The sequence below is a fragment of the Coturnix japonica genome, chromosome 3 (assembly GCF_001577835.2).
Source record: "Coturnix japonica isolate 7356 chromosome 3, Coturnix japonica 2.1, whole genome shotgun sequence".
NCBI lineage: Eukaryota > Metazoa > Chordata > Aves > Galliformes > Phasianidae > Coturnix > Coturnix japonica.
The window spans coordinates 73,760,402-73,783,991 of NC_029518.1; the positions used below are offsets into that span (position 1 = coordinate 73,760,402).

The 23,590-nt window shown below is 35.3% G+C and overlaps 1 protein-coding gene across 8 annotated transcripts in view; it reads left to right on the top strand.

The window, feature by feature from the left end:
- The window catches only part of COL12A1 (collagen type XII alpha 1 chain), a 98,267-nt gene that overhangs the window by 54,561 nt on the left and 20,116 nt on the right, over positions 1-23,590 (top strand). For all 8 annotated transcript variants that reach the window (XM_015859052.2, XM_032443437.1, XM_015859050.2 and 5 more), the window contains 22 exons: positions 582-721; positions 1,189-1,318; positions 1,822-1,964; positions 2,590-2,719; positions 3,152-3,294; positions 4,919-5,048; positions 5,235-5,354; positions 5,865-6,011; positions 6,828-6,944; positions 7,376-7,522; positions 7,807-7,881; positions 8,404-8,543; positions 9,744-9,867; positions 10,046-10,189; positions 12,153-12,317; positions 13,192-13,230; positions 13,320-13,458; positions 15,537-15,679; positions 16,047-16,156; positions 21,468-21,617; positions 22,624-22,701; positions 23,278-23,364. In XM_015859052.2, the coding sequence (XP_015714538.1) occupies positions 582-721; positions 1,189-1,318; positions 1,822-1,964; positions 2,590-2,719; positions 3,152-3,294; positions 4,919-5,048; positions 5,235-5,354; positions 5,865-6,011; positions 6,828-6,944; positions 7,376-7,522; positions 7,807-7,881; positions 8,404-8,543; positions 9,744-9,867; positions 10,046-10,189; positions 12,153-12,317; positions 13,192-13,230; positions 13,320-13,458; positions 15,537-15,679; positions 16,047-16,156; positions 21,468-21,617; positions 22,624-22,701; positions 23,278-23,364 (2,741 nt within the window). The remainder of the gene's footprint in view (positions 1-581; positions 722-1,188; positions 1,319-1,821; positions 1,965-2,589; positions 2,720-3,151; positions 3,295-4,918; positions 5,049-5,234; positions 5,355-5,864; positions 6,012-6,827; positions 6,945-7,375; positions 7,523-7,806; positions 7,882-8,403; positions 8,544-9,743; positions 9,868-10,045; positions 10,190-12,152; positions 12,318-13,191; positions 13,231-13,319; positions 13,459-15,536; positions 15,680-16,046; positions 16,157-21,467; positions 21,618-22,623; positions 22,702-23,277; positions 23,365-23,590) is intronic.

Here is a 23,590-nt window from a genome sequence, read left to right on the forward strand (position 1 = left end):
TATATATATATATGTAATATATATATATGTAATATATATATGTAATATATATATTAATATATTAATATATATTTAATATTAATAAATATATATATATTTAAATGGTTATCCTAGAAAGGGGAAGACAGTGGGGAGATCTTGCAATACTTAAAGGGAGTTTATAGTAAGGGAAATCAACTTTCCACACAGGTAGATAGTGATAGGACAAGGTGGGATGCTATTAAACTAAAGGAAGGGAGATTTAGAGAGAGGTTGTAGATGCCTCATCCTTGGAAGTGTGATCCAGTATTTGATCTAGTTGTTGGCAACCCTGCCTGTGGCAGGAGGGTTGGAACTTGATGATCCTTGAGATTCCTTTCAACCCAAGCCATTCCATGATTCTATAATCTCTCTCTCTCTTTTTTTTTTTTTTTTTTTTTTTTGAGTTGCATGTATTATGATTGATGAATACAACATTTGACATGAACTATTAAGCCTGCTGTTTTTTAATGTCCTATTGAGACATTGCATGGACGTGGTCTGATAGCATAGGGTGAGAGGATGTGGTCCCAAATCCCTGACGGTTTATTGCCCTGTTTTAGAACCTCTCACTACTGTGAAGAACATGCTAGTTTATGACCCGACCACCAGTACTCTGAATGTTCGATGGGATCATGCAGAAGGAAATCCTCGCCAGTACAAAGTGTTTTATGGGCCTACAGCTGGAGGTGCAGAAGAAATGGTAAATCCTTCTTGCTAACTGTCTCAAATAAACAGCAATCCATGGTGCTGGTGAGGGAAATTCTATAGAATGAAGTTGGTCTTGTTTGTCTACACACTGGCTTTTCTGGCTGTATCTACAAGCAGAAAATGCAGAGCATCTCTGTAAAAGACATTTATTCCAATCTCTAATACTGATTTTATATTGTTGACCTCCAGTGATAAGTTCTTAGCACATAGATTTAATACTACACAATTTTTTATTTGTTTTTTTATTCTTAGGGCAGTGTGCATGACCATAAACCTGGTTTAAAGATACACAAAAAGCTGTAAAGTGAACAGGCATTGTTTCTACCCGTTTTTACTGCTGTGACAGTAGGCAGGCATTATTCCAAAAATAAGTATTAACAGTAAGGGAGATACAGAAAACTGAACTTTTTCCATTTTCATGTATATGTTATACCTCTACCTTTCTTTTTACATCTGTAGACCACAGTACCAGGAAACACAAACTATGTTATCCTCAGATCTCTTGAACCCAACACACCTTACACTGTAACTGTGATTCCAGTTTTCCCAGAAGGGGATGGTGGACGTACGTCTGATACTGGTAGAACTTGTAAGTAAAATAGTCCTTTTAAATAAAATGTTGGATTTTGTGTGTTTGTGTGTGAGTGGTTCAAATCATTAGAAACTGAACAGTTCTAATTAAGTTATATAAATTATAGAAGTTTAATTTTCCTAAGGCAAAATTTGGTATACGCACATAATTTATGGTTAAATCTCTGCTTTGTTTTCTTTGCTTATTTGAATGGAGGCTTTCAGTTCATTTATCTCTGGCAACCTCAGCTCTTATATTGTGAAGCTAACCTATAGTTTACTTATATACAACAGGAACATTTTAATTCTAGTGACAGTAACTGCCCTGCTGCCTGGCAGAGATGCTTGTAAAGACTAATAATAACTAAGATTCTTAGATCCACAGATATTAGGGTAAAACAAATAATGTCTTTATCTTGATTCATTTCTAAGCTTATTTTTGAGCATGCTTGAAAATTGGAGTAGAACTGGAATGTGTTTAAGAAGGTTTTTAAAACTTAATTTTAATTTTTCCTGATCTAGTGGAGAGAGGAACACCAAGAAACATTCAAGTTTACAATCCCACACCAAACAGCATGAATGTTCGATGGGAACCTGCTCCAGGTCCAGTACAGCAGTACAGAGTTAATTACTCTCCTCTGACTGGCCCAAGGCCATCAGAATCTGTAAGTAATCTACTTTTTATACTATTCTTTAAAAGTGTGCAGAAGATATTGCTTCCTTCAGTGAGCGTAGAAAAGCAACAGGCTATTGAATTTAGAACTACTGGCTTAGGAGGGTCCCTGCTGAAATGAGTCTGCCTGCAGAATTTATTGTATTATAAATGAAAGCTTGCTTTGATGAAATGAAATAAATAAGAGATAAAGTTCCCCCACTTAAAAGATACTCAATTATCAGTCTTATTTTACTGCAGGTAATGATGAGTTAAGACATAACCTGTACTTGGTAAAGTCAGAAAATAATGAAAGTGGAAGCTCAGTTTTACTACTCTGCATCTGTGTAGTGCAACAGCATCTTCACATGAGTAGGAATCTGTCAATTAGTACCTGTTAGTACCTACCAACCTCCCCTCCCATTTGCAGAATGAGTGTTCCTTATGCATTTATCTTTTTAGCTTTTTCCTGCAGTACCTGTTCTTGAATTTTTATCAGTCTTATTTGGTTATTTTAAACTTCTTCTGAAAAAATATGCAGTTCCTGAATTTTCTATATGTTGTTTAAATTGTTCATTTTAAGAGACCTGGTATAATTTGAACATTTTTTATCCAGGTGTTTTCTGTTTCCGTTCCAGATTGTTGTACCAGCCAACACTCGTGATGTGATGCTGGAACGCTTAACTCCTGACACTGCTTACTCAATAAATGTTATAGCTCTGTATGCAGATGGAGAAGGAAATCCAAGCCAAGCACAGGGAAGAACATGTAAGAGGCAGCACTTTTGTGAGATCTATGTCAAGATTAATGTGTGAGGAATTTTTAAAATTGGATACAATCACAAACTGTGTAAACCATTCAGTGCAACTCAGAGATAAATGGATCTGAATTACGGCTGAAGCAATTGTAGGCCTCCATGGAAGGGGGGTTTTTTGGTATATTGCATGGAAGGTGGGATGCGTTCATAATCACTAAACTCATTTCCATTTGAAAAATAAGACTAATTTGAATATATGTTTAAGAATTTAAAAACTGTACCCTAAAATGTGATTACTAATAAATATCAATTATTGAAAAAGTAACACATTAAGGTGGATAGGAAAAAATTGTGCTTTGACTTCTGCATTTTACTTAAAAATTGATGAAAGACAAGTTGATGTGACAGGCCACTGTTATACCTTCTGTATTTTCTTTATTTAGTGCCTCGCAGTGGGCCAAGGAATCTGAGAGTGTTTGATGAGACAACAAACAGCCTTTCTGTACAATGGGACCATGCTGATGGGCCAGTCCAGCAGTACAGAATCATTTATTCACCCACCGTGGGAGATCCTATTGATGAATATGTAAGTGTTGTAATTATTTTATAAGCACCAAGATGTTCTCAGCTGATTGTTTAGGCTACAGAAAAACACCTATTTTATCTGTAGTGCACTTTGGACATTTTGTGGGTTCTTTGGTCATTGTTGATAATGCTGAAAAGTGATTGTACATTTTTTTTCTTTTTCACAAAATTGAAGAAAAATATACAGTTTAGTGAACCAACTTTTGTGTAAAAAATGTTGAAGATGTGAGTCACCTCATTCATCAGAGGATTCTCAGCAAAGCCTGCTTCCTGACACCAAGTTCAAGTAGTATTCTACAATAAATAGTTGTCTGTTATTTCATATTCTATTCGTTATGAAGTCAGTGTTCTAAGATACAGAATAAACATAAGTCTGTATTTTATAAATTAAAAAAGCATTGGTAAGGTTTAATAAGATTACTGTGTTAACTTTCATTCAGCATCTAACTTGCTTTGGTAAGGTTCAACATGAATTGTGTTTTTGTTTAATTTCCTGCAGCTTAATGATAGCATGGGTTAATCTAGCGTGTATAAAATTCTCTGAGTGTTAATAACAAAGGTAAACCTAGATCCCATAGGGGTCAATGATGGAATTCCTTCTGACTGTCACGAGCTAAAAGGTAATATAGAGAGAGCTGTCTGAAATCTATCTATGTGCTCCAGCTGTTTATATATTACACAAAGCATGTTGAAAATCACTGGTAGAAAATTCACTATTGGACTTGTTATGCAGAATGCAAATAACTTTGAATATACATCTTCTCTGAAAAAAAAATATTGGTGATTTTGTAAAAATAGTAAGTCTTGAACAACTGAATTCTCTTTCAAGTAATAACGGAATATGTTGACTGTCACGTTCTATTGAGATATCTCAAATCAGTTGCTGTAGTTCCAGTGCTTTATGGCCATTTTATGGAGCAGAGTTACTTTTTGGATTATGCCTACCTTTTGATTAGAATGAAGTAGAAGTTCACATCTACACCGGGAAGTTGAAGAGATTGGGTATTGCATGAGCAATGAGTTTTCACGTTGCTGAATATTCAGATCTTCTGTCTCAGGCCAGCTGTTGTTCCTCCTTAGACAATGGTGTCCATTAGGATAATGAAGAGTTAGAACTGAAGCTAATGAGCAGCATGACTTGAATTCTCTTCCCTCCTTGTCTTAGGAGCATTTTCTTCTCTTTTTGCATCTCTTAACACATCATTCTGAATTTCCTTTCTGTAAAGGAACAGTACTGAAATCTGGGGGAGGAAATGCAGCATCTCAGTCTAATTATAGAGTCATAGAATCCTTTAGGTTGGAAAAGATGTTCAGCATCATCATTTTAACCATCAACCTGACCTACTGAGTCCCATAACTAAGCCATATCCCATGTAAGGGTTGGAACTGTGGAACTGAAGGGTCAATTTGATTTATATTTTTATGTTGGTCACAATGCTTCATAGTTTAAAATAAAAAGTGTTAGTAATTATTCATAGGCTATAACTCTTAAAATATCTTGAACAACTTTATCTGCAGTGAACATAAAAAAAAAAAAATAGGCATTTTTTTAGTTCCAGTTGCTGTCATAACTGATCAGTTACAATACTGTGAGTTCATTTGCGTGTTTCTTTTATATGTTGTAGACAACAGTTCCTGGCATAAGAAATAATGTCATATTGCAACCACTGCAATCAGATACACCATATAAAATAACTGTTGTGGCTGTGTATGAAGATGGAGATGGTGGACAGTTGACTGGAAATGGAAGAACTGGTAATTTGTTTTAATATATAATATTATTTTAAAAACATAAGGTATAAATTTCTTGAGCACTCCAACATTGTTATGTTTATAGTTTCTCTGATGTGGTTATTTCCTTATGGATTTGCAATATAAGTTTCTAGAGCTTCAAAACCCATCACTAGTCTATTAAATTGGAATGGTTTTCTTTGTTTTCAGTTGGCCTGCTTCCTCCTCAAAATATATATATAACTGATGAATGGTATACACGATTCAGAGTTTCTTGGGATCCTTCACCATCCCCTGTTCTTGGCTATAAAATTGTATACAAGCCTGTGGGTAAGAAAATTCATTCATTCTGAGTAGAGCACTTTCAAAATAGGGAGCAGATAATGGGAGATCAGAATAGAAATCATACATATTATGAAATGTTTGCATTTAAAGATTTATTTCTTTTCCTTTATTGACTCATTTTGATGGAACCTTAGGTCTTGTTATCAGTATTTTATAAGAAGCACTACCAAGTACAGTGTTTCAATTAAAGAGACTGAACTGTGCTGATGTTTACTACAGAATCTAACCAGTGACTAGATGAAGTAACTTGAAAAACCAGACTTGGTTTTTCTCTTTTGCACCACTTGTACTTTTGAGAATGTGAGCTGGTATACGTGAGATGATTATTGGAGAGATTATTAGGTTCTAAGATTCATGTTTTGTAAATTCATGTTTTGTTCAAGAAAATTAAATGATTAATGCTTAATGACATGTAAAAGGAGCCAGATAATTTTGTAGCTCACTTATAATGAATCTTTCTCTCTGCATTTTCTTGATGCTTCCTTTCAATTTAAGGTTCAAATGAGCCCATGGAGGTTTTTGTGGGGGAAGTGACGTCCTATACCTTGCATAATCTGTCTCCCAGTACAACTTATGACGTGAATGTTTATGCCCAGTACGACTCTGGAATGAGCATACCTTTGACAGATCAAGGCACTACATGTAAGTAAAAATAATTTTATTGTAGTCATGCTTGATATGTATACTGATCTGAGTTAATGTTGATTAAGATGGTATTTCTTGGCTAGTTGTTAGAAGATTTGTATATCCTCTCATAGAGGATACTTGGCACTTGGCCATGATGTAGCTTCTAGAAACACTATACTTCAGAACAGTAATGGAAATATAATTTTAAGTAATGATTTGAAAACGTAAAATTTTCTAGTCTTCTACCTCAAAGGTTTAGTCTGTAGTTATATTCAAGATACTACAGAATGTAAGCATGCTAAGCAGATTTAGAATTCTTGCTACTCTGTCATAATTATGCCGAGAAGTTCAGGAACTGAAACTTTATCTTTTCAAAAGGAGATAATTTTGTCAATGCACTCAGCTAAAAAGCTTCTTAAAGTTTCTTCAGTTAACATGAATCAATTATCCTGAGTTCTGTTGACTAAGTTCATTCTTTTCATACTGCCATATATGAGTCAGATTCTGATATGTTGAAATTTTTTATTGTGCAAAGAACTCCACTTATGTGGGTAAAAAATGATAAATTGGGCTATTTCCCAAGAAAGGTTATCAGACTTTGGGTTTTTGTAAATTACTAGGTCAGTATCTGTAGGGCATGTGATAATATGAAGAAACTGGACTGGAACTGCTCTTTCCTTCTGTAAACCTTAAAGCAAGCAAACAAACAAACAAAACAGAAACAGGTTTTGGAGCAGCACTGCTAATATATATTCAAGTGTGATGTAGCTCTTTTAACATCTTTGATGTACTGCTTTCCAAAGTGTAATTTTTGTCTTTCTCTGCTCACAGTATACTTGAATGTCACTGACCTAACAACTTATAAAATTGGCTGGGATACTTTCTGTATCAGATGGTCAGCTCACCGGTCAGCAACTTCCTACAGACTAAAGCTGAACCCATCTGATGGTAAGTGAATTTTTGTATCTTCTAAAACATAGCTGTCTTATATTGGTGGCAGGATGACATATTTGGGATGGAGGAAAGCCTCCACTATCAGTCATGCTGCATTTGATTGAACTTTAAAGGTCTGTACATACGCTGTGGTGGTAAAAAAGCTGCAAAGTGAACTACTGCTTATTGTCAAGTTAGCTTTTATTAGGGGAGATTTGCTAGCTACTGGAGTTTTACATGCACACTGGAATGCTGTTGCTTTCCTGAATGCTCCAGGGTTTATAATCTTAATCTTAGTCTAGAAGGCTTTTATGGGACAAGAATAAGACTGCTATCCAGTCTATCCAAATTTCCTCTCAAAAAGTCTGTATTTTCTACACTTGTACACACATTGAAAGGGGAATAGTGGGTTCTTATTTTCATTCCATTGGCCTTTGTTTTTCCAGGATCCAGAGGACAGGAAATTACAGTACGTGGATCAGAAACAAGCCATTGTTTTACTGGCCTCAGACCAGACACAGAATACAATGCAACTGTCTTTGTTCAGACCCCTAACCTTGAGGGTCCTCCAGTCTCTGTGAGGGAACATACGGGTAGGTAATAGATAATGTAAACCTTAAGTTTTGAATACAGAACTTGTCTTGTTTCAATGGTAGAGCTTGTCTTGTTTCTAAATGTCTTTCAGTACTTCTTTTAAGTAGTTTTTCCTCTCTCTGTCAGTGTAATGTCAACTGGAGTTTGAGGGGAAGTTTTGTAACACTAGAAAATTTAGTAAGAAAAGTTATGATTTTTTCTATGGTAATATAATACATAATCTGGAGTTTTCCTTGAATTAAATAATTTATATTGAGCAAAAAAATTTTTTATTTTATTTCAGTCCTCAAACCTACAGAGGCACCAACTCCACCGCCTACTCCTCCTCCACCTCCCACAATCCCTCCAGCTCGAGATGGTAGGTTTATTTGTAGATCTATTTAGTATTTTTACATTGTTGCTGCACTGCCTTAGGGCTTAATTCTATTTTTCATAAGTTTAAATAGATTTAAAGTTAGCACAGTAATTTAGGGCCTGAAGTTTGTGATCAATTTCTTAGTTGCCTCCATTTGCTTTACTGGATTCTGAAATTTCCTAGATTACAATGGAAAGATGAATACACAGATTTCGGGGGAAAAAATCAAGATATTCTGTAGCTCTATCACAAATCTGTCAGCGTAGCCCTCGGTGGACTTTTTATAAAAACTGTTCAGAAAAAAATATTATTTAAAACATTTGCATTTGGCATTGATTTGGTTCTTTCACCTTTCTTTGAGAATATTTAATAAATGTTTCCATGTTGAGCATGAAACACTTGCCATTTGACGGTATGGTAGAAATTTGCTAAATAGTTGCCTTTCAAATTTTTGACGCACTGCTCTTTTTTTTTCATTGTGCTATGAATGGTATATTTCAAGCATTCCATTTCTTGGTCTTTCAGTATGCAGAGGTGCCAAAGCAGATATAGTGTTCTTGACTGACGCCTCCTGGAGTATTGGTGATGATAACTTCAATAAAGTAGTAAAGTTTGTTTTTAATACAGTAGGAGCCTTTGACTTGATTAATCCTGCTGGAATCCAGGTAGGTTGGTTATTTCCATTGAGTACATTTTAGAAGGAGGCTGAGGCTGGAGCTGGATTACTAAAGTTGTTTATACAGTTTTATGTGTATGTATAAATCTATATGAAGTATATGAGGTTTTCTGTAGATAATAAGGGAATCTAGTTGTTATACAATAACTTTTGGCTATAAAAAATCTGTTCTGAGGACAGTCTGAGTGTTGAGTGAGGATTGTGTTTTAATTTCTGAGTTCAAGAATACTTAAAGTGTGAACAGCTAAGAGGAGTAGACCTCCAAGTTTTCTTTGCTGATTATTATTAGACATTTTCTGTCAGCCTTCTCAATTTAACCATTACTCACTTTTTCTACTTATGTGAAGCTGAATGAGATTGCTGCTAGGGTGCAATAAATACCACTCTTTTGCTACAAAGTTTCTTACAAATTAATTTTTGAACATTGCAATGGTCTCTTTTTCCACTGAATTGCTGAGTCTCCAGTCTAAAGCTGAAGACCTGATACAAAAGGCAGAGACATGTAACTGCTAACGTTTAGCACATTATGGAAGTCACATCCCTCTTGAATTAGTTGCAGCAATCACTGGTTTTGAATGAGATATTTATTAATAATTAATTTATTGTTATTATTAATTTTAGAGGAGCAATTTATTTAAATAAATATTAATGTATACATACAGAGATAGTTGTTCAGCACCAAATTAGTATGATACCATAATATTGCAATTATACAGAATGAATAGTAAGAACATAAAATTTATACATATTTTAATTTAAAAGGGACTTAAGAATAAACATACAGTGATTATATTCTACTACTTAAGGCAAGAGAACATGCAGTTTTGTATATGTCCAAGTTCATTGGCATTCTGTCACCAGGTTCTTTTGGCATTTCTAAAAAATAAATGGAGGAGATTTTCTAGCTACTCAAAAGCAGAGAGAATATATTATGAAACTGGCTTGATAGTAATAGAAATCTCTTAATCAAATGTATTTAAAATCATTTTATGCACAAAGGAAACGAATGTATTGTGTGTGTACATTGCTGTGACAGTATCTGTTTATGTAAAGATGTATGTGTGTGCATTATGCGTATGTGGGAACAGTTTTTCAATTATTTAATGCTTACTAGTGTACCACAATGCATATTTCAATTGAGTATGAACTGGAGATACGTGACTGAACACAATGATGCATTCCCTCCCAGGTTTCTTTTGTGCAATACAGTGATGAAGCAAAATCTGAGTTTAAACTGAATACATTTGATGACAAGGCTCAAGCTCTGGGAGCTCTTCAAAATGTTCAGTACAGAGGAGGAAACACACGGACAGGTAATTCTGAGCAATAATACTATTTTTGTAAGATAAATTGCCTAATTATCCTGATATTTAATGGACAAAGGATTAGGTTTTTCTGTTTTAGTTGAGTGGCTGTCACTGTCAAAGTAAAGTAAGATTTCTTCATGGATAATGGATAACATGTCTAACTCATCTGTTGTATGCTTTGCAGGCAAAGCCCTAACATTTATCAAAGAAAAGGTTTTGACTTGGGAGAGTGGCATGAGGCGAGGTGTTCCCAAGGTACTTGTTGTTGTCACAGATGGTCGTTCGCAGGATGAGGTGAGGAAAGCAGCAACGGTCATACAGCACTCTGGTAAGCAATTCACAGTACCAAGCTATTGTATTTCCTTAATATGTTAACCAATGCAATTTATAAGTGGTGCTTCAATTGTCTTGGAATTCTTTAGCTACCATTTATGGATTCAGAAATTTATTCTGATTGTTTAGAATGACTCAGAACTATTTAAAGAATTTAGACTTTCAGGACCAGACTTACTTTTTCTTTCTTTATCCTCTCCTCTGTGGGAGAATATGGCTTCCCAGGGCTTTCAAGGAATTCCTCATGAATACTATTTTATAAGGCTGACTTTTGGTTACTTTTTTCTCCTTGCTCTGTGGACCCCTGGCATCACTGTGTAGAGTACTCCATCCTGGTGCTTTTGCTAAGCTGGGCCTGGCTTTTTGAGCTTGGTTTTCCTTGACACAAACTACAGGAGCTCCAGGGAAAGGAAGTGCTTTTTCTGCAGCTAGATCTGAACTGACTTCTTCATTGCCTTTTGAGCTGAGAAACATTGCACTATTGCCACTGAGTGTGGCAGATGTTTTGCTAAGCATGTACTCTTTTTCCCTGCTCTCAGCATTCTCTACTGAACTTACCCAACAGTCTTGTGTTTCATTGCATGAACCACCAGGAATGCAGTTTCCCAAATAAGATGTACTTCCCTATGGAAATTACTGGCATGTAAACCACAAGTGGTCATCTTGTCTTCCTCTGTGATCTAGGAGAATAAGCTCCATCTGTATGACTTCTAAAGATGTTTGGCTAACCTACTCATAAAAATCTCTATAGCCCCTGTGGATAACCTGCTTTAGTGCTTAACTTATGTTGATATTTGGAAAGCTTTCCCTCACACTTTACCTAAGTGTTTCTTCAGACTAATGAAGCTCCTGTCTTCATTTCCCTAGCTAACCAGGAAAGCAATTGATAACTGTGCACTGTAACAGGCCTTCATACTTGAAGTCTGTTGTCATTTCCTCTTTCTGTCTTTTTTCTAGACTAAACAAACACAAATCCATTTCCTTCAATCTCCTATTGATTGTGTTTTCCAAACCTCTTATCATTTTCATTTGCTATTTTCTTCAGTTACTTTACATCTTAAATATTGTGTTCAAATCTGGACAGAGAATTTCAGCCGGCGATTCATCATTGCTGACCACAGAGGGACAATTATTTCCCATCTCCTTTTGAAAAATTCAATATGCAAATAAAAATGGGCTTATTATTTACAGTAAATGTTCAGCTTCCTTCAGCTTCCCACCAACATTTTTGTGCAGTTTCTTGTTATTTGCTTTTTTTTTTTTTTTTTTTTTGGAGAAATTTTTCTTTTTAGTGATAAATTGTGTAATGAACAATTTTTCTTCTTTCTTGTTTTCTGGTACAATAAAAAGAGGTTGAGTTACCGTATAGAGAATTAGGTGGAAGAAGGGAAAGGAAGAGATGAGTCAGAAAAATAATTATGTTAAGGGCATAAGATAGAACAGAAACTTGATATGAAAGGCAAGGAGACTCCATTTTAAGGATTGGAAGAGGAAAATCACCTGACAAAGGGAAAGATTATACTTTTACCCCTGGTGATGTGATTAAATTCTAGGGACTGGGTTCTTCTAATTTTATTTTTGCATCTACTAATTGTCTAGTCTAAGGTGCTGGCATTTTTATACTTACTGATGAGAGCAACAGGTAAGTATCTACAGAAAAACAACTTCTCCTATCCTGAACTTTGCAAGCTTGGGAGATGAGCTGAATTGCATCCTGAATCTGTCCTTGACAGCAGACAGTGAAGGAAAGAGGAGAAAATTTTGAAAGAAAGGTGCAAAAAGCAATTTAATCCCTCCTGAGCTTTTTAGAGTGAAAGGATGACCAGAATGTGTACTCATAATGAAGGCTGGATACTGCAGTGGATAGACAAGACAATGATAGTGTTTGTGAAATATTGACCTGAAAAATTGTTATGTATTTTTTACTATGTTTCAAGTAAAAAACATTATTTTTACAGGCTTCAGTGTCTTTGTGGTTGGTGTGGCTGATGTGGATTACAATGAGCTGGCCAAGATTGCCAGCAAGCCCAGTGAACGTCATGTATTTATTGTTGATGACTTTGATGCATTTGAAAAGATTCAAGATAACCTCGTCACCTTTGTGTGTGAGACAGCTACCTCAAGTGAGTAGAAAATACCATTTTCCCTTTTCCCAAACTGATGAATTTGTTTACATAGTGCTATACTTGTAAATCAATTTATGATACTTTGAAAACATGTTTGCTTATAAAAGTTTTGTAATAACTGCATGTAGTTTGAGAGAGCAAAATTGTTTGTCGTTAATATTGAAAGTAACTATTGTATTTAGTGTAATCTTGTCTGACATTTCGAAAATATAGATAGAACAAAACAAGCAGCAGTCAGTTAGAAGTCCTGCTCTTTATAAGGAAGTAGAATGATGCCCAATATGAACTGGGGGACAAAACTGGTCTCTGTTAACTTTGGTCCAGTCTTCTGTAAGAGCGTGGGTGAAGTGTGTGATGCTGTTTCAAAATGATTGAAATTAAATGTCAGTTGTTTACTCAAGAGTTAGCCTTCAATGGCAAAGAAGAAAAAATTCTCAGGCCTGTCATTTGCAGCTGTGTGACTCCTGAACTTCATACGCTGGCTCCTTATGAGCCTTATAAATCTGCAGTTTTTCTCTGTGATTCTGACAACTAATATGCAGCCTGACTCATGCCTCTAATATTTTTGGAAAGATTGAATCATTGTGCCCCTTTCTTCTTAGAAATTAGACTCAAAATATTTTGGGGGTTCATCTGTTGTCTCATACAATTTGTCATAGTAGAAATATTCAACTGAAAGTAATGAGTAAAGGTTTTAGCAGTCCATCTAATGCAGAACAGAACACAGTGTGACAACTATAGCAATAATTGGCTGACAATTTATACTAGTACAGAATTTTTGCTAATAAAATTGTCTAAGTATGTACATGTTCAGATTGTGGTAGGGGTCATATTCTTGAACTTACATGTTTTTTTTTTTCATCTCTTTTAGCTTGTCCTCTTATTTACTTGGAAGGATATACTTCACCTGGTAAGAAACTGCCTATATTTTGCATAGGTTCATTTTTGTCTTATACAGCCCTACAGTATTTTTGTTGTTTTTTCTTTCCTGATTTAAAGGTTTCAAGATGTTGGAATCATATAATCTGACAGAGAAGCATTTTGCTTCTGTGCAAGGTGTGTCACTGGAATCAGGCTCTTTCCCAAGCTATGTAGCATATAGACTCCACAAAAATGCCTTTGTCAGCCAGCCAATAAGGTGAGTAAATGAGAAGGACTCGGAGCAAACAAGTGGGGAAGGATAAACAGAGTTTGTAACTAATAGCATTAGTGTCTCGTGGAAAATGTATTTATTTGATGTTCTTTTTACTGAAATCTGGGAAAAATACTCCAAAAAATATCCATCTTTGTTCTTGTTAAATACTTATCTGTTTCTTCCTTTGCCGTGTGTTTTCTGTTAATCCAGTTGCTTTTTGTTGTTTTATTTGACACTGTCTTTCTTAACCACTATACTTACTTACAGTATAGAGCCTGGCAACAGGCTGAGTTGAGCAACAGCTTCCTCAGTACAAAGAGCTGTACGTTGTCAAGGAAAAGTGGTTTCAGTGTAGAGGGGTGAACTTCACTTTTTGAAGAAAGCAGCACTCTGACACCATTGATTTGGAGTATATTCTCTTGTAGCTGAATTGCTGTATTTGACCAATGGAGTGGAGATTTAAAGGGCCTGTAGACTTACAGCTTCTAACAGAAGAGTAATATGTAATCATTCCTTCCAACTATCACAGACACTCCAGAAATTTAGCAGTTAGTTTTACTAGGAGGAATCTAGTAAATCCTTTTCTTTTACATTTTTTCCTCACCCTTCTAGTTAAGCTTAAGTTTCAGAAAGGGACCCCTAAGTCAGAGGAGATGCCTGAAGGTAGACCATTACTCCTATTTAATGTAATGAAAGTTATTCTTTGTTGTTGTAAAAGTCTTTGAAATCTCCTGCCAGATTGGTAAAGATCAGATCACATGTACAGGCTTCATACTAGAGTGTATGAAGTAACAATTTCTTTTTTGCTGGCCTTCTCAGCTCATAGCTTTAAAAGCTGAGTGGGCTAAAAGACCTTTTGAATTCATTGATGTGCCAGTACAGTTATGGGAGTGATCCTTGACAGCCTGGATTTTTACAGTTTAGGGAAGTACATATAAAATCAGTCAGTGGCATCTTGTTTTACAATTCTGTTACATTAATACAAATGATCCATTAAACAGGAGAAGTAGGATGATAAGAAGATAATTTAAAAAAACACAAACATTTATGTTTATTTCATGTTATTTAGAATGTTCTCATACAGTTTATTGCCTGCTGTAGGAGGTGGAATAGACTTGGCAGTGTATCTGGGGCACTTAGCTTTCAATAGAAGCCAGAATATAAAACTCACTTTAGACTGAGTCAGCAAGGCAATAAAAGCATGCTGATCCTAGTAGCATAGCTATTTCATATTTGACATTACTTGCTATTAGAGATATAAATAGAATGGCTATATCTACTTTATTTTTTTTCTTTCTTGCACTGTGCTGTGTATTGTTGATTTTTTTATATGACTGTAATTGGAAAGTGTTCCTAACCGTGTGAGTAATTAAGTTTTGCCTAAAATATTCATGTCAAGGTCTATCTGTTTATGCTCATGATGCCAAATCCCTCTCTCAGTTCCAGTTTATTGGTGAAGGAGACACATGATCTATCTTCCTTCTTGCAGCTTCTTTCCTGCACTCTGCATGTCTCCTTCAAAAAATGCCGGAGGCCATCAGCTATGTACTTTTGTTTATTCCCAGCTTTATGACTTTTTAATGTCTAGCACTGTAAACATCACAGATCTAAATGTCAGCAGCCACCGGTGGCTGAGGTGGGGCCTGAATCCATCACCCCTTGCAGGGAATACATTAAACGTTTTTTTCATTGCCTCTGTTCCTGAAAGCCATTCATAGTTAAATAGAGTATTTTCCAGTGCTTGTCTAAAATGAGCTGGGTGAAATAAGATTACAGATTTTTAGAATTCAAAATATGTGTAGTTTATGTAGATCTTGGTGCAAGACTAAATCTCTCAGGGTTTTTTGTCACATTCTGGCTGCCCCCATAATCATGGTGCCTCAACCAACATAAGATAAGCTGTGAGTTCATTATAAAAAATCACAAAGTACTCAGTACTTTTTTAACAGAGCTAGTAGTTAAGATGCACATTTCTATTAAACACTGTTATTTCCCCATTACCCCATTTGTTTGAAAAAGAGCTTGTTTATTTTCCTCATATGTTTCCATGTGAAAATAATATCTTCATATTGTCTTAACAGGGAGATTCACCCAGAGGGACTGCCACAGGCATACACTATCATCATGCTATTCCGTCTTCTGCCTGAGTCCCCCAATGAACCTTTTGCTATTTGGCAGATTACAGACAGAGATTACAAGCCACAAGTCGGAGTCGTGCTTGATCGTAAGGATGATTATACTTATTGAACAGAAAATGTATACATTACAGTACTTTGCATGTATTATTCCAGAATCTTTCCAAAACCAAAGCATTATTACATGGTAACAGATTTAAATTATTTCAGTTTTAAAATATATACATTTTTACTTTGTACACAGATTAATTTTTCAACTAATATACCTTTTACCTTTGGTATTACCTCTCAAAACAAAGGAATGTACATCTATGTAGCCATGTCAATTAAACCAGCTATAGTCTGTGTTTACCCACCAGAGTGCTACACTACATTTTATCCACAAGTATATCTTAGGATGGTGATCTCAGCTTTACATCTAAAATGAAATGTATTTTTTTTTTTTTTTTTTTGCAGCTGGCAGCAAAGTGTTGTCATTCTTTAACAAGGATACAAGGGGAGAAGTTCAAACTGTAACTTTTGATAATGATGAAGTAAAGAAAATCTTTTATGGAAGCTTCCACAAGGTAAGGGATTGAAATTATGAAGGTTACTTTCTGAAATTCTGTTCTTTGGAAAAGAGCACAAGCAAGCAGAAGCTACTGCCAGTTGTATCCAGGTCCTTTATAATCCTGTAGATGACAGGACAAGGAGCAACAGCCACAAACTGGAATGTGGGAAGCTCCATCTGAACTTCCTTGGTCCGGTTGAAACTTCTTTAGGAAAAACCACTTTGAGGGTGTCAGAACTGGGGGAGAAAAATGAGTTGTACAACAACTCAACTTGTCAACTTGTCAAGTCTCCTCATCTGAAGGTATTCAAAACACATCTGGATGCTTATCTGTGTGACCTTCCAACCTTTACAAATCTGTCACTGTGATTCTGTGACACACAGGCTTACAGATCACATAATTCAAGATCTCCAAAGTTCTAGTTCTTCTTTGGTTATAGAATGTAAGGCCTGTGTTGAACCAGTGTAAAAAACGGCTTTGTCAACATTGTGAAAGTGGAGAGATAAATACCACAAGGCATCATAGCCTATCTGACTCATGAAAGAAAAAAAGATAAAATAGGAAAAAGGAAAAGGAAGATGTGATGAGAAAACTTTTTCTGGGAGTGTAGACTGTAATGACTTGGATTCATTGAGAGAAGAGGAAGATGTAGCCACAGAAACTAAGTAGTTACTGGCTTGTAAATGAAAGTAAGGAGCCAATATTGGTAGTTGAATAGAATATGAATGAGATTTTATATGATTAAAAATCTTAACATGTATATTTACATATTTTCTATTTATGCAAAGATGTTGGAATATTTTTGGCTTTAGATTCTTTAGACCTAAAATATTCCATGTTATTTTAAAATAATTCAATATATATATTATAGAGTAGTATGATACGTGTAATGATTATAGTAATATTACTGGAAGGAACAAAAATAATGAGAGAGAACACATAATAGATTGTATAATCTGATTCAAATTTACAGTGGAACTCACATTTTTTAGTTGTCAGAATGGCCAGTGAAATTTGCCTTTGCCTACAGATGTGACAATTTTGTGCTTGCTTTTAAATGTTGTGGATCAAATTATGACATGTTGATCCTGCCAGACTTTCTTACCTCTAGACACTGAGAAGTGCTTAGTTCAGGCTACATGCATGCCTAAAACTGCAGCTTCAGAAATATTTGCCTGTTAAACATATGTGTTTAAGGCAAGTAAGTGTCTTGCAATCTGCATCATTGTCAGTAAGCTAAAAAGCACATTCTGGTGCTTTCCCTTATCTTCCTTCTGTTTAGTTTAGTTTTTCCTCTGGTGACTAAATATGGCTGCACTATAGCATTTGTTTTCTTTATGATACCCTCTCCTGCATGACCAATCGCTACAAGCATTCCTTTGAGGATACTGATAAGGGGTTGCCTCTGTTGACTTTCTGATACTGGAGGCCAGGTTGTGAAGCACGCTTTGCTACAGCTGAAGGCAGGGAAAGCTGGCTGGTGCCAGCATCACAATGTGTTGAGACTTGATCTGTTTAAAACACAGCACTATAAAATCAGTCAGTACTGTAAGAGTTATTGTTTTCTTCAGAACTTGAGAGAGGGTAATTACCAAACTGTTTATGTATCTTGTCTAATTGCAGTGTTTATAATTTACTTAATGACTATTTTCCTATGTGTAAATAAATGTCTTGTGACATTTGTAACTGCTACTTAGGAGTAGGCTTGGATCACACCTGCATTATACAGCTTCTGTTCTGTCTTTGGCATCTGTCTTTTTGCATTTCTCTTTTTTTTAGTAGCTTAGTTGGACTAGTTGGAATTTTCAGGAGCTGTGTTAATCTACTGGGGTGAGAAAAGAAACAAACTGTTAGCAAAGGCTAGAATATGTATTGTTTTGATTTAAAAGTTGTGCCACCTTTTCTCCAAGGAGTAGTGAAAACGCAGAATAGCATTGAATGTTTCTCATTCATATCAGTATGAGAGATGAGACTTCTTTTATTCAGGTCAGCGATATGAAGCTCTCTACATGCTTCATCATCAGAAGTCTGTTTTAAGTATCAGCTGCTAAGTTGTGATAGAAGTGAGGAGAATTCTTTGATAGCACTTATATTGAAGTTCTACAAAAATTGTGAAAAATGTTCAGAAGTAGCAGCTATTGGCAAATTACATTTAAACTCTGAAACTACAGATTCTTGCTTATGCAACTATATCTTAAGCACAGTGAACCATGCAGTGTGCTGATCCCCCTAATTTTTTACCCAGAAAGGAACAAAAAAATTCAGATTTTTATAGTGTTTGATGTAACTGGAGTAACCTTGACTTAAATAGCTTCTATTTATGATTTTACACCACATAACTGAGCAGACTTCTCTGGGCTTTCTCCAGAATGATTACTGAGATTGCTTCATGAGTCAGGTTAATGATAGTATCATGGGACTCCCCAGCTCATGTGCTGGGAAAGCCTTATGTATCAACCATGTTGATTAGTTCCTAATAAGGGATAGCAGTAGTTTCAACTGGATGAAGGAAGGAAAGTAAGATTAACACATTTCACAAGGCAATTTCTTCTATCATCTAGTTTCAAAGAAATGACAAGTCTTTAAAAGACGAGAAGATGTTTTCCAAAATGTCAAACATTTTTGTGGTTTTTGCTAGATGACTTACTGGCTCGTTCAGTGAAGCACAGCTAACTACACCTAACTATGTAGAGAGATTTACTTTGGCATACTTGAGTGCTCTGTGTAGCATAGCTATGGTGAAAGCTGTTGAATCTGGCACGTCCCCTAGGAAAAATCCTGACTGCCTCAGACAGTCATTAAACTTATAACTGACTGTTTTGGAGAGACATACTTCTTCTACTTGCTTATTATTACCACACTAGACTTCCTTTTTGATGGCAGTTTTGCAGTAGTTAGCCACAGGAAATTTGATAATAGGTTTATGTCTTTCTGCTGATGTACATATGGGATAATACTTTGCATAGCTTATTCATGTGGTTCATTTAGCAGAAAATCAGAATGCTATCAAACTTGATCTTAGAGAGATTAAATTATGTTTGCTTTTGTAAAACTTCATGCCTTCTGGCACTGTAAATGGGCAGAAGTGATGCTTTATTTTAGTGTGCTAGACACTGAAGTGAGCATTTCTGTTAACATTTTGTTGAAAACAAAATCAAATGGTGTTAAATACAGAGATACAGGATTGAATACAGGGATGTGGAGTTCTCAGAGCTGTTGGAGTGGGTCCAGAGGAGAGCTATAAAGATGATCAGAGCACCTCTCCTAAAAAGAAATGCAGCAGGAGCTGGGCTGTTTAACCTGTAGAAATGAAAGCTCCAGGGAGACCTGGAACTTTACAACTTTCCAATACTTCCAGGAAGCTTGTAAACAGGAGGGAGAACAAATTTTTACATGATCTGATAGTGATAGGACAAAGGGAAATGGCTTTAAAATAGAATGGGGGAAATTTAAGTTAGATGCTAGGGGAACATTTTTCACTGAGAGTAGTGAGGTACCAGCAGAGGCTTCCCTGTGGGTTGTGGGTGCCTCATCCCTGGAAGTGTTCAAGGCCAGGTTGGATGGGGTCAGGGCAGCCTGATCTAGTGGTTGGTAACCCTCCCATGGTAGAGGAGTTGAAACAGAATGAACTTTAAGGCCCCTTCCATCGTATTGCTATCTTATGATCTGTTTTATTTACTGTCAACAATAGATTTGTGTTAGATTTGTGTCTAGGCCATGAAATTTAATGTGGAGTTCAGAACTGGCATTAAATCAGTAATGAATGGACTGAATTGGTGACTTGGTGAAGTCCTTAATATTTTTGACTGCTTGGATTTCTGCTTCTTTGGTTGGGTAGATGATGCTCTAGTAGTCATTGATGTTTGAACGTTTTCAAACTGATGGTCATGTTCAGCAATATGATATAGATTTGCCTCTAGATTTGTGTGCAAATGAAAATGAAGTAACATGCATTCTCTGTGCAGCTGTATTTTGCTTTATGTAATTTGTGACAAATAGTTAATGTTCCAGTAAAAAGTCTTGCACATTTAGTACCTTTTTGAACTAACAAACTGCGTCTGTAATGTCATTTGATGCTGCCATTTACCTATGAAATTCATGTGTATAATCAAATGACAGAGTTTATTATGTGTTTCAAGTTATTAATTTCAAGTTTTGGCATACCACTTATTTTATTTTGTGGGAAGCTTAATTTTTATAAACAAAATATACTTTAAACTCTTTCTGTTATCTTCCCACTGTATTTTTTATTTGATTGGTGAACAACGTTAGGAATGTTAATTAAAAAAACCACTCATTTACACAGTGCTGAGAACTGAACTATGATGCCGACTGAATTTCAACTGACAAAAAATTAGATAGAACGGTTTCGAAAGCCTTAATTCCAGTGATATAAAGCATAAGTACATAATGTTTAGAGAGTCTGAGATAAGTCGTGTCGATGCCTTGGAGACAATCCACATGGGAAAATATTTAATATGAAAAAAAAACAACCCAAGCAATTTCCCAGAAGATTTTTCAGGCAGTTGTTGACTCAGGACATTTAAGGGAATCCTTGTTTCCACTTTATGCCCTTTTTTTTTTAAGTAGTCATCGAATAGCAGTATTTTTATGAAGGTTTATATGCAGTGATGACAGAAGCCTTAAAACAGAAAAATATAATTAAAGGATTTTTTTACAGCTGGTCCTTATATGTTGATATTTGAACAATTATATTAATATTATAATGTATATAAAATACTTGTGGTATGTAAGGTATGTAAAACCACTGAAAACTTCTCCATTGCCTTAAGATATTCTTCTATCAACTTCATTCACTAAAAACTCAAACCCTGTTTCTGTATTAGAGATGTCTGAAGGTCTTCTGTTTTTATAGATAAAGAGGAAATTCACCTGTATTCATTATGTGGCCACATTAGGTCTTTTGTTTACTTTGAGCAATAGATTGTCCTTTTGTTTATTCATAAATTGTCTGATATTTAATCCTATACAGTCACTGCGAGATAAATAACCACAATCACTGCAGATTTTTGGAATGCAAACCTTTGCTTTTGTTTCTCTTGTTCTTCTGAATACAGTTTACTATGTTTAACCCAAACACTGTTCTCCTTGAAAAATTACTCTTCTCCCTTTGTTATAGCCATTCTTTTCTCTCTCCGTAACTTCATTTATTTCCAGTAATTAATCCTTCCTCCTTTGTTTTTGCCTTATTTTGGCAAACATTTTTGCAGTCTAATTTATATCCTGGAAATTTATTTCTTGCTTTTTTCCCATTATTTTGTCCCCTTGAATTATATATGTATATTCTGATTCATATTTTTTTCAGGTTCATATTGTAGTCACTTCATCAAATATTAAGATTTACATTGACTGCAGTGAAATAATGGAAAAGCCAATTAAGGAGGCTGGGAATATCACAACTGATGGCTATGAAATACTTGGGAAACTTCTGAAAGGTGACCGGAGATCAGCAACAGTAAGTGATAAATGTTAATCCATACATTAATGCAAACCCTTTTGTGAGAAAATATGTTAGAAGCTAAGAACTGCTAAATAAGTAGTCCCACACCCAAAGCTTATGTTTCATCACAAGATGAATGTACTTAACTGAAAAATATGGGCTTGATAGTTTTTTATTCTAGCAGAACTGCAAGAACCGAAACCTAATAGCTGAAAGTTGCAAGTAAAGTAAATTCAATATGAATTAAATTCAAACATGAGAATAAATATCATTTTTTTTGTTTATTTTTAATAAGGAAAGCAGTTAGTCATTGCAACTATTCCTGTGGATTCTCCATTGCTGGAAATTTTTAAATGCAGATTGTTTTATTTTAATCTCCTACATGACATTCTGTAATGAAATGGTTTTAATTCTGGCAAGTCCTGTGATCTGTCTTGTGATAGAGTAATCCCCTCTGGCTTTATGATCTATAAACCTATAAAGAAAAAGTGGCTGCTGCAATGGAGGACACATCAATTATCTTGATGAATTAATCACTATACTTACTGCATATTTAATGCTATTAGCCAGGATTTGTATTAGAAGATTTAAGGTTGCAATTTGGTTGCAAAACCTAACACCTTAAGAGAAGAAGATTCTTGGTGTTCACCTCCAAATGTGCGGTTGTATATGAAATTACAGAACTATAGGTCTTACGGTGAGGGAGTAAACTGTTCTTAATATCCCTATTTGAAGCCTTTCCACAGAGCTTATAGTTTAAGTATTGTTCATCTTCTGCTCCAGGACATGCATAAGCATCAGATCTTGTAGTTAGTTTCAGCCTAAGTAGGGTTATTTTTTAAAAATGTTTTAAAATAATTTTCATGTCACTGTCAAAAACAAAGAAACAAAAAACCAAAACAAACGTGTGAATGAATGATGTTAATTATATTAGAAGTTGTTTTAGAAGTCAATTTTAATGCTACTGCCACTAGATTTTGTAAATTACATTATCTTTCAAGGTTTCTCCTTCCTTTTACAGTTAGAAATCCAGAATTTTGACATTGTGTGCAGTCCAGTTTGGACTAGCAGAGACAGATGCTGTGATCTTCCTTCTATGGTAAGTACATATGAACTAGACTGTTCAAAACATCGTTAATGATATCAAATTTAACCATATCATAATAGGCTGTGCTGATAACACATTTAAATCTCTGTTGTCAGAGCAACCAGTGAGCAACTCTGTATTTCACTGTTCTGCATCTGAGAAAGATTGCAGTGTGCTAGATTGAGGGTAGTAGTGAAAAGTGTCAAGCTTATATTTTGCACTTCAGTGATATTTAAGATCCTGGTTATTATGAAATAAATAGCTACATTATGCTTTAATAAGTAAGCTGGATTGGTATTCAAACAGTAACTGCATAATCAACTCAAGCTGATTTTCTAATGGAAATAAATATTAGAAAAACAGAAATTCCATATGAATTTGGTTTTGATGGTGCTTCTGTTGCTACTGTCTTATATTGCTTGCATAGAAAATAGTTTGCTAAAAATATGAAAAATACCTGGAAGGCACTGTTTCACTCTGAGTTCTACCATACTCAAAACCAGGATAACAGAGAATCTTGTTATTGAAGCAAAGTGCGCTACCAACAAGTACTTTCATTGACAGTAAGAGTTGTGATTAAATTTTCAGAGAGATGAAGCAAAATGCCCAGCTCTTCCAAATGCTTGCACCTGTACTCAAGACAGTGTGGGACCTCCAGGACCCCCTGGACCTGCCGTAAGGAACCATTTGCAATAGAGATTTTTGTATATAATTTTTAATATTTTAATTTATGGAACTAGTATCAGATTAATCAAAGTGGAAAAAAAGGTAATTTTGGTTTGTGCAGAAAGAACTAACACCAGCTGATTTACTTCAGCATGACTTGTGAAAAGTCTGATAATCCTGTTCTCACATTTCTTAAGTGGAAACATCCACCAAATTTTGTGAAGCTAAGATCAGT